The 12,010-nt window shown below is 37.4% G+C and overlaps 1 protein-coding gene across 3 annotated transcripts; it reads right to left on the bottom strand.

The window, feature by feature from the left end:
• Nucleotides 1–393: 393 nt before the first annotated feature.
• On the bottom strand, nucleotides 394–4,084 carry LOC140842802 (putative pentatricopeptide repeat-containing protein At1g26500). 3 transcript variants are annotated; one of them, XM_073210958.1, is made up of 3 exons: nucleotides 2,241–4,084; nucleotides 1,802–2,069; nucleotides 394–962 (listed from the first exon to the last, which is right to left on the bottom strand). In XM_073210958.1, the coding sequence occupies exon 1, from the start codon at nucleotides 4,065–4,067 to the stop codon at nucleotides 2,511–2,513; it is 1,557 nt and encodes a 518-aa protein (XP_073067059.1). In that variant the 5' UTR covers nucleotides 4,068–4,084; the 3' UTR covers nucleotides 394–962; nucleotides 1,802–2,069; nucleotides 2,241–2,510. The 3 variants fall into 3 exon arrangements, with proteins under 3 accessions (XP_073067059.1, XP_073067060.1, XP_073067061.1); XM_073210959.1 differs by having other exon boundaries at nucleotides 395–962; nucleotides 1,802–2,027; XM_073210960.1 differs by lacking the exon at nucleotides 1,802–2,069 and having other exon boundaries at nucleotides 396–962.
• Nucleotides 4,085–12,010: the final 7,926 nt, after the last annotated feature.

Genomic DNA, 12,010 nt, shown 5'->3' with positions numbered 1-12,010 from the left:
ACCATCAGTCGATGTCATTCGATGTGCACAACACAATAACAAACAAATTATTCTAATCATGTAAACTGTATTAGACAAATCATATACGTCATATGAAAAAATGTTGGTGAGGAAAATCGAACTCATGACAATTGATGAAATGTTCACTCATTCTATCTTCTCGGACAACAACGAGAGGCACGTGGAATAATATATTGTTTGAATTTTGTGTACTCCTTGTTCGATTTTCTAATTCGTCCCGACGGACTTTCCAAACCGGCAGTATAGTTCTCAGAAAAAGAAAAAAACAACTGAATAATTAGAAAATTCAATCATGGGAACCCAAATTCGAGCAAAGATCACGCGTGCAACAACATTGGCTTAGAACAGCAAAGTCTAAACGTGACTTGATAGGAAAAAATTGCTCGTGCTATTATCTCCAGTTTAAAACAAGCTGTACAAGAATAGGCAACTAGCACCATTTCTTTATTAATATACATGTTAGAGTTGCATTAAATATAGTAAACAATCGCTATAAAAAAATATCGTAAATAGGTGAAGTAAACATAGACCCCCACAGTCTTGTCTTTATGGTGTTGAACATATGTGAACTGCAGGATAACAGCCCGATTCAAATGTAGTGAAACACGCTTGATCCAGGTGTTCACACTCTCAAAACTTTCTATGATCGCAATAACCTCGGTCAAATTCTGATTAAAGAAACAAACGTGAACATGACTTTGATAATAACTCGTCCTTTACTAGTTACAACTTACTACCTTGTTCCTTTTCTAACTAATTCAGACTTGCACCACTAAACCAATAAAGCCATTTGCCCATTTACCAGTTCATCATCGGAGGAGTCAAAATCGAGGGTTAGATGTGTGCCTTCAACTTCTGTATTCAGTTATCAGCTCAACAACTTGTGAAGGTACAGGGCTCTAGTCTTTTGAGAACTCCAGGTACTCCAGCAGTTCACTTATCTGCGTTAAGATGGAGAACCAGTGTATATGAGATGAGATGCATCAATTATGATCAAGAATCAAAATAACCATAATTGTTTCAGGCAACAACGGGAGGAGCACAAAACAAATGAATAAATTTGAAGTCAGACATGTTCAGATCTTTCATTCATTGAAAGGTAGAAAAGAATATACAGAAGATTGCTTGATTTGCTTCTCAGAATCTATCCCCCTTTTCACCAGAAATTTTAGTGCATCAACTAGATTTGATACATGTGCATCATTTGCACCAAAGAGAAGAGTTCAAATTCTTGAAGGACAATAATGCTACTCACAGGAATCTCTTCACCAATTTATGAAATAAAAAACAACCTCCCGAATACACAAATAAAGCAATTTAACGATCAAAACCTTAACTAACATGCAGCAACAAGACTGTGCACATCAGACCCATTAACAATTTCCTTAAACAACACTACTAATAACCCAGAAAACTAAAAACTTTTCACAAAAAGGCCCACAAAAAAAAAAAAACAATACAGCAAGAAGCGAGTCTCTTCATATTTTTCAACTAAGTGACTGAAGGTCCCTGAACTGAAATCGAGCAGGCCATGGATTTATACCGGAAGAGAGAGAAAATGATTGTCAAAAGAGAAGGTTTCCATTCGTTTTTTCAAGCGTGAAAGTTGGTGGGGTTCTTTTATGGCGCTTTGAAACAAGGCACTTTAGTACATTATACTATTGAAGTCGTTTTTTGACAAATACAGGATAAATTTAAAACCTTGAATCAGAAACTGTATTTGCAGGAAGGAAATAATGAACTCGAATGTCAACAGGTATAATGTGCACAAAACACTTACAAGGGAAACGGAAAAAATGGATGCGAGCGAAAGAAACTCTGGGATGAAGCAAAAGCAGGCTGTGGATCCAATTCTGAAAAAGGCCAGCATAATGGCAGATTGGTAGCAGAGCATATGGTGAATTAAGTAAAGCTCAGTGAACTTTTCTGATACAGAAATCATGATTCTCTATGAAATATAGCTTCTTGCGTGAGTCTTTTGTGGAATTGTGGTTGAAATACAATTGCTGAGATAATAATGAAACATTATTGTAATTACTTGAACTTCCCTGCAAAATACCCAAGTGCATTGATATTTGATACTTAACCATTCAATTGAGCAACAATCATTTGTCATCAATTTATCTTGAATTCTCGTGATTTGCCATTGGAAGAGAACTTTATTTTAGTAATTAGTACAAGAAAAGGGACGGTTCCTTGCAGAATGAAATGCATGTTACCTTATTCCTCTCCCAAACAATGTAGAATTTGGGGAAGCCGCGTCTGGATAAATGACTGTCCTTCCATTTTAGCATCAATGAACACAACTACTCAGGACAAACTCTAGAAATTAGGACTCTGGCTACAGATTGTGCACAAATGGTTGGAACGGCTCAATATGCAATGCTTTTGATCTCCAGATGGTAGAACATGCCAGAAAGTAAATGTAATAGTGCCCTATTTTAGGGTGCAAAATGCTAAAAGGCCTTTCAACAATAATAAAATTTTGCTCAAGTCTCACGGCAATTGCTACTGCAACTTATGTCGTCAATTGTTATGTTTCTCCTTCGATCTCTAGTCGCCATTTTCTGACCGTACCTTGCAAATATATCCGCTAAATCGAACAATCCAACTTCTCTGAACTTCTCAGCTATTGCCTCAAACATAATCACACCTTCCTCATTTGAAAAATAATGCAAAAACTTGTTGTAGTCAAATCTTGGCACCTCAACTTTTCTATCCATCACCCTCTCCACATATTTTGTTGCTTCCAGTGATTTCCCCGCCTTCACCAAACCTCCAACAAAAATGGTGTCGAAATTAATCAATGGATCATCCCCTTTCCTTCCTCTCTTCCCCAGATGTCCTTGCAATAACATGATATACGTATGCATAGTAGGCTCACACCCTTGCCCGATCATCTCCCGAAACACTTGTGTTGCTTCGCCTGCCTTCTTTAATATCAAAAGCCCCTTAATCATCCCGTTGTACACACTTATATCTGGCATTTCAACCCCTTGAAAGATCTTGTAACCCTCCACAACCCTTCCTCTACTGATGGCCCCATAGATTATTGATCCCAATATCTTATTATCAAGATTCAGTCCCCTCATCTTCATCTCCTCAAGTACTGCATAACTGTCCCCAATCTTGCCTCTTTTACACAGCCACTTGATCACTAGCCCATAAGTCGAAACTCCCAAATCGTCCATTCTTTTCACTCTCATTGATTGAAAGAGCTTCAATGCCTCATTAAAACTGTTGTTCTTGAAAAGGGTTTCCAACATAACGTTGACAGAATTAACATCTGGTTTAAAACCTTCATCCACCATCAAATTCCACACCTTTGAGGCCTCAATCAAATCACCAACATCACAAAAACCATATACCAACCACCTATAAGTCTCACCATCAGGCTTAATAACACCCTTCAACTTCAACACAAGATGCTTGGCCTCCAGAACAAGCTTATTTCTGCACAAAACTTCCACCACCTTGTTAAAGGTTACAACTTTATACTCATAACCAAATCCATTCATCATATGAAAAAACTCCACACATTTCTTCAACTCCCTCGCAGCAGCTAGAGTTCTCAATGCAATTATATATGTCTTGATGTTCACTAAATGGAGTTTTCCAGTTTCTTGACAGAGATCCCATAAGAGATCAATATTTCTCGACTTTGCCACAACATCAAGCATCTTATTGAAGGTGGTGGAGGTGTGGGTGAAATGAGGTTGAGAAATTGAGAATTGGTAGAATTTGTATACTGGGCACCATGAATATGGGAATCTAAGGCACACTTGAAGGAAGAATTCGTGGTTGAGATTGAAATGGATTTTGGAGAGGCTGGCCTGGAGCTTAGTGTTGGAAGAATTCTGCTGCTGATAGAGGACAGTGCACACTTTGGTCAGGTGAGATTCATTCACTGACGCTACCAAACTTCGAGTCGGAGGAGGAGAAGCAGCGTTCCGAGAAGCAGCGTCCTCGGCGGTGGTGGCAAAAGATGGAAGACGGAGACTGAAGTGGCTTATGGGAGGTCTACTGATTTTTGTGAACCGGAGCATTTGGGTTTCGCCTAGGTTTTCAGATTCAAAAGTAAAAAGTAATATATACATAGTTTTAATATATTATTCATTGATCGTGTTCACTGATGAACCATCGGTTAATCTATTAGATGTATAATTTAGATATGTTTCATTATATATAATAAATAAATGACATTTCATTGAGATACATGGTCAGTAAACAATATATCAAAACTATATATGTGTTGATTTGTCTAATTTTATATTTTAGTTGATTAAGTTTCAATGTTTGGTTTTGATATATTAAAGTTTAATTTCCGATCATTTTGGTTCAATTATTAACATAATATTTGACAAGTTAACAATTTTCGATGTCATAATTTTTCAACGTTATGTCATTAGTTTTCGAGATTATGTCAGAATTTTTATGTATCTCGTCAGCAATCCAACTAAATAACACTGAAAACGAAAAATCAAAGTTATTGTACCAAAAATTGGAAATTTAGTTGACCAAAATTTAAAATTTAAAAAAATTTAGTAAAAAGATTTATTTATCCAAAAATATTGGAATAAGGAAGGCCCAACTGAATATTTCTTCGGATCTTATGCATAGCTTGAATATAAAAGTTGTTAGAAGTATTTATAGAAGGCGTAAATTTTTTTTCCTGAATTATGGAGATCTCAACTGTTGTTAGTGGCTGAAATAGGATCTTGATCTTCGAAGTTTAGTAGACAATTAAAAATTTAGCATGAGAAAAATCCAGCCGAAGTTAATGAACTAGAGTAAAATCAGTAGACCACTTAAAAGTAAATCATCAAAGGAAAGATACTGAAAGTAAATAGCACAAATATTGTTTATAGAAGTTCAAAGTATAAATAACTTCTATGCCTCGTTTTCTCCTGTTTTCAGAAGATTTTCACTAAAAGATTTTGATTTACAACATTTGTAAACACACACTTGAATATGACTTATACACCGACTGAAACTCTTTTATCAATTTTAACGACTAATAAAAATTCTGGACAGAAATACTATTTTTGTCAGTTAAAAAATCACACAAATACAATATGAAATTGAAACACTCGTGAGTAAAAGTTCAGCACATATTATGAAATAGATTGGATATGTCTTTATGCGCGTATTTGAATGTTTTCAGCAAAAATCTTGAATCTCAGGTAAGAGCCAATAATATATGGTACCGGATTTGTTTTCTTTAACTGATGACTACTGACCGACGATTTCGGTTGGGATTAATTCTAGCAAGCGGACTAGGTCAAGTTATAGTAAATGGACAGACGTCCAAGTATCGATCCCACAGAGACTATTATTTAATTACTAAGATTTAATTATTTTATTTAATCTAGGCAAACAATAATAAGTGATTTGATTTTTAATTCAACTACGTAAATTTTAAACTAAGTTATGCAAATTTAATGGCTAAATCGAATATCAGAGAGGCTTAGAACTTGGGATTTTCAAATTTAAATAGGATGACCGGGAACACACGACGGTAACAAACTTTGATTAAAATCATGCACTGGAATTATTTAACCACAAATTATTCAACATCACGATGCAATTCCCTGATTTAATCATAAATCTATTTCTAGAATTTATAATCCTATTTTTATTTAACAGTTCAATTATTTCTAATTGAATTTAATTAAACAAAAACGCATTTAACAATGAAAGAATCACAGCTGTCGCCTAAAATCGCACACTGAAACCGAATACTATTTCTAGTCGGTTTAACCGCGTGTTAATTAATATTTTTGAAGCTAAATTTAATCAATTCTCTTTCGAGTCAAGATTAAACAACAAACATGCAAATAATTGGCCAAATTAAAAGCACGAAATTTATGCAAACATTAATCAATAACATAGAACAATTTTATAAATCAAACACTTCAATGAATAACAAAAATCAATCGTTTGTTCCTATCGTGGTCCCGATCATAAAGGAAAACTACTCCATAAATTCAAAACTAAAATCAAATTTAAATGTTGAATTCATGTCTGAAAATAAGAAATTAAAAAGAAGAGAAATTCTCAATGATGGCGCGCGGATCTTGCGTGTAAAGTGCGCTGTCTTTCGCCCACGTTGTCGCCGTCTTTTCCGGGTCGCAAATCTTCCCTTCTTCTCCAAAAGTCGGCCGCCTCCTCCAATATTCAACAACCCCCTTTTCTTCCTTTTGTTTTTCTTTTTATTCTCGGTCAAATCTCGAGCAAATCTTCGCCAAAATTTTCTTCCGATATTAAATACACGGACCCCGTGCCTGCCTCAGGACATGGGTCCGTGTAGACTCTGCCCAAGCGTTCTTCCGGATTGGTGGACACGGACCCCGTGTAGGGGTCCGTCCTGGGGTCCGTATAGATACTGTAATTTTCTTCTTCTTGATGCAAGCGACACGGACCCCGGATACAGGTCCGGCAAGGGGTCCGTATACATACTGTAAATGTCTTCCTTTGGCTTCTGATGAACGGACCCTTACACGGGGTCCGTGTATGGGTCCGGATGTCAACTTTTGCTATTTTTCCGGCATTTTTGACGTGGCATTGCGGAGTTTGACTTTTCTTTCATTTCTTTGGCTTTCATCCTCTTTTGGTCAAACCTACAATTTGCCATAACAGTACGAATTAAGCGCATAACTCGGAATAAAACATGCCAGATAAGCACGAAAACGACAAAATAAAGACCCTAAAACGCTATATAATTCGTGCTTATCAACTCCCCCACACTTAACCTTTGTTCGTCCTCGAACAAATCAGAGAAAAATAAAGATGAGAAATATTTCAGATTCAGAACTCTAGAGACACAATCAAAACTTCTCAATTTGTCAAATTCTTTCACTCCCGGTCAGAATATCATGCTTTGCATATCACAAGATTCGTTTTCGTCACAATTCAAAATTCAAACATTTACCCAGTAAAGATCAACAAAACAAGATGTGTGTAGTGTGCAGGTCAGACTCGTACTCATCTCCAGCTACTTGGTTTCATGATCACTTATTTTCATTTGTTATCGAAACGCCCCATATGCTTGACTTTCATACCCTTCTCTACTAAATGTTGAACGACAGTGACTTGGTTAATAGGTCTTTTTAAGCTTATAACGTAAGGCCAAGGCTCACGGCTACAATAAAAGGTAGGGAATCCAAAAGTGAGATACAATAAACATTATTCCTGTAGCACATTCATTCAATTTTCGACCCGTCAACAGTTATTGTCTTTTCATCAATTCCAGAGCTCTAGCGTCTCTTTTCTTTCTCATTGTCCACCAACTTTCACCCACAAAATTTTGTTTCGGGTGCTTTCAACACTATACATTTTCCTCCTTTTTCCTTTTCTTTCCACTTTTTTTTTTTTTTTTTTTTCATGAATAAAAATTCATCGACTCCTTCACACATATCTCTTCAATCTATTGGAGTATTTCAAACATTTCAATGTGCACAGGAGTTTTATTTCTCTCACATTTAGGTAGGAAAAAGTGTATAGGCTATGATTCAGGTAGTTGATGTGGGACATTGAATAACTGACGAATGGGGGCTAACTGTGTGTCATTGACACACACCATTCGATTTTTTCAGGCTCAAAAGGGGTTGCTAGGGGCAATGAATGATGTGTCGGTCAGGCTTGAAAGGCTCAAACGGTCCAAAGATCGCCTAAATCATCCCTAAGTCACCATCGTTCGTATTTTCGCTTCGAGGGCTAATCAGACAAGTTCTAGGGATCGTTGTTCGATATATATATATTTTTTTTATTTTTTATTTTTTATTTTTTTATTTTATTTTTTTTTTTAGTTCACAATTCACCCATTCACTATCAATGAGTAAAAGTTTGACCACATGCATTGAACAAAATGTTGATACAAAACTGGTTCATGTTAGACTCTCTCCTTGAAACTACGACTCCTCTCACTCAATACTAAGCACAAAACCATTTTCCGGGTGATCCAAAATCTAACAAATTAATCCGATTATTAAGTGAAACAAGAGTTCTTTGTCTAAAAATAGTCTCCTCCTACGTTAAAAGTGATGTTCAGTGTTGTGCAACGATGTGTAACAAGACTGACCCACCCCCACACTTTGAACTTGACACTGCCCTCAGTGTAAAACAATATAAAATGAACTATCTAATATGTGAAAACAGAAACACTTCCCTGGTCAGATGTCGAGTACGTGGTGAAAAGAGGTAGAGATCGGCAAGTCCTGGTCTGTTCGAGATTTTGAGATCGGTCGCCCTGCTAAATTTTCCCACACCTGATAAATTCCACCGCCAGTAGATAAATTACCTGCACCACCAATCACTGAGATTAACTCATCAACTAAATACATAAAACAAAAATAAAGAAAACGAAAATAAAACAGGAAACGAAAACTAAAAATAAACACTGGGTTGCCTCCCAGTAAGCGCTAAATTCATTGTCTATAGCTTGACTACGGAGAAGCATCCCTCAAATAGCGGCTTCCGCCCATAGTAAATATCATACAATATTACATATGGGTCTTGGTTATATGTGCCCTCAAGCTTGGCATGATATTGACATTGTAAGCTCGTCACTCCAACAACACTCATGTATGAGTTCAGCTCCTTCGACTTGAGTTCTTCTACATCCTCCAACTTCTCTTCTGCCTTATCATCGCATAGGAATTCCTCGAAGAATTTTTCTTTCGTCTTTGAGATCGGTCTGCCTGCTTCCAGGTACTGCATGTATTCCTTAACATCCTCAGTTTCCAACTTTCCTGGACATGAATTAGTCAAGCAAATTCCTAAAGGATCTTCACCTATCAATTCCTGCGAACCACACTCAACAAGTTCGTCAGTAGCATCAATTCTAAAACAGTTAGATGTATCATTAGGATATTTGATGGACTGAAAAACATTAAACACCACACTCTCATCATTCAATCTCAACACCAACTCACCCTTTTGTACATCTATCAGAGCTTTTCCCGTGGCTAAAAACGGTCTTCCTAAAATAAGAGGAATCTCACGATCCTCTTCCATATCTAACACCACAAAGTCCACTGGGAAAATAAACTTATCAACCTTCACCAACACATCCTCCACAACTCCCCTAGGATATTTAATTGACCTATCAGCTAACTGTAGGGAAATTGTAGTTGGTTTCACCTCACCTATTTTCAACTTCTCAAAACATGAATATGGCATCAAGTTAATGCTTGCGCCTAAGTCACACAACGCTTTATTAAAATTCGAAGTTCCAATAGTACAAGGGATAGAGAAACTACCTGGATCCTTAAGCTTCGGAGGGAGTTTATTTTGTAAAATTGCAGAACATTCCTCCGAAAGCTTAACTGTCTCAAAATCTACCAGTTTCCTCTTGTTTGATAAAATTTCTTTAAGAAACTTTGCATAGGAAGGCATTTGAGCTAAAGCTTCTGCAAACGGGATATTTATGTGCAGCTTTTTGAAAATCTCAAGAAATTTTGAAAATTGAGTATCCAGTTGCAGTTGCTTTGCTCTTTGGGGAAACGGGAGTGAATTAATATCAATATGAGAGTTCGAGTTTAGAGACTTACCTTTCTCCCTTGCGTTCTCGGACCTTTGCTTTGATGACTCCTTCTCCTTCGCATAGTTATCGACATCAACCACCTCTTGCTTTATGGGAGACGTCACCGTGACTGCATGGACACCTTTAGGATTCTTTTCCGTGTCACTAGGTAGTGAACCCGGAGCTCGTGTGGCCATCTGTGTCGCTAGCTGTCCTAGTTGAGTCTCCACTCTTTGCATCATGGCATCATGGTTTTGCCATCTCATCTCGTTCCCGGCTATGTATTTGGCAAGCATATCCTCGAGATTCGACTTGCTCTCTTGTGGCTTGAAACCGGGTGGCATTGAAGGTCCAGCACCTTGCGGTGGTTGAGGTGGCTGTTGAGGAGGTCTTTGCTGTGTAGGATGTTGTGGCGGATTAAAAACTAGTGGCTCAACAGCAGTTTCAGGTTGCCTCCATCCAAAATTCGGATGATTTCTCCAGCCCGGATTATACGAGAAACTGTATGGGTTATATTGTGGAGGACCTTGGTTTCCCACATAATTCACCGAGTCCCCCCCCAAAGCACTGTATTCCCTCACAAGACATATCCGGCATGAATGGCATGTTACAAGATGGACCACCAACTAATTCAGCATTTCCTTGGATCTGATTCACTGACTTGACTGGTATTGACTTCTGCGCTTGTAACTGTGCCATCTGATGTGTCAATCCATCAAGTTTCGCTGTAATTGCTGCCAGAGCATCCATTTCCAAGAATCCTACTTTCTTCTCCCTGCGGTTTTCTTTCCAACCCACATTGCTCTCGGCCATATTGGATATGATTTCAAGTGCTGCAGTCGGCGTTTTTCGATATAAGCTCCCATTTGCTGCCGCATCGAGCATAGATCTCACAGAAGGATCCACCCCATAATAGAATGTCTCCACTTGCTGGCCAGTTGAAAAACCATGTCTCGGGCACATCCTCAACATCTTTTTAAATCTTGCCCATGCTGAATTCAGTGACTCCCCATCTCTCTGCCTGAAGGATGTGATCTCATTCCGCAATTGTGTAATTTTAGTTGGGGGAAAGTACCTATGCAAGAATACCTCAACCAATCCATCCCAAGTAGTGATGGAACCAGCTGGCAGATCACGAAGCCATTCCATAGCGTCTCCCTGCAGGGAGAATGGAAATAATCTGAGTCGAATGGCGTCGGTACTCACCCCATTGCACTTAATCGTATCACAAATCGACAGAAAATTCTCCAGATGTGCATTAGGGTCTTCAGATGGTGCTCCACCGAACTTTACTTGCATTTGGATCATTTGGATGATGCCTGGCTTCAGCTCGAATGTATTTGCCTGAATCGTAGGGCGGATTATACTAGACCCATAACCTTCGAATGCTGGTCGATGAAGCTCCATCAATGTACGGTTATCCTCTTCTCCGGCCATTCCTTCGAATTCTGGTTTAAGATCTATTTCAGGTTCTGCTTCAGACTCAGATTCAAAAGACAAGTTGTTGTTCCTTCGATTTCTGCGGATGCTTCGAAGGGTGCTTTCAATCTCCAGATCGAGTGGCACTAGATTTTTGACGTCCTGAGCACGGTTCATATAACACGAGCTAACCCCTGAAATCAAAAATTTAAGTGCACAATTTAAGCTCCAAAAGAGTATATATAATAAGAAAAACTGAAACAAAATTAATCAAAATACTAAAGAATAGAATAACTGAAAAATTTAAAACTAAGAATAAAAGCCTAGTCTCAAACAAATAATTTATCCTAATATTAAATAAATAGTCCCCGGCAACGGCGCCAAAAACTTGACCGACGATTTCGGTTGGGATTAATTCTAGCAAGCGGACTAGGTCAAGTTATAGTAAATGGACAGACGTCCAAGTATCGATCCCACAGAGACTATTATTTAATTACTAAGATTTAATTATTTTATTTAATCTAGGCAAACAATAATAAGTGATTTGATTTTTAATTCAACTACGTAAATTTTAAACTAAGTTATGCAAATTTAATGGCTAAATCGAATATCAGAGAGGCTTAGAACTTGGGATTTTCAAATTTAAATAGGATGACCGGGAACACACGACGGTAACAAACTTTGATTAAAATCATGCACTGGAATTATTTAACCACAAATTATTCAACATCACGATGCAATTCCCTGATTTAATCATAAATCTATTTCTAGAATTTATAATCCTATTTTTATTTAACAGTTCAATTATTTCTAATTGAATTTAATTAAACAAAAACGCATTTAACAATGAAAGAATCACAGCTGTCGCCTAAAATCGCACACTGAAACCGAATACTATTTCTAGTCGGTTTAACCGCGTGTTAATTAATATTTTTGAAGCTAAATTTAATCAATTCTCTTTCGAGTCAAGATTAAACAACAAACATGCAAATAATTGGCCAAATTAAAAGCACGAAATTTATGCAAACATTAATCAATAACATAGAA

This window comes from Primulina eburnea, chromosome 10 (assembly GCF_022965805.1).
Source record: "Primulina eburnea isolate SZY01 chromosome 10, ASM2296580v1, whole genome shotgun sequence".
Lineage (NCBI taxonomy): Eukaryota > Viridiplantae > Streptophyta > Magnoliopsida > Lamiales > Gesneriaceae > Primulina > Primulina eburnea.
The sequence above is the reverse complement of the archived record's forward strand: the minus strand, read 5'-3'. Positions and strand labels throughout refer to the sequence as shown.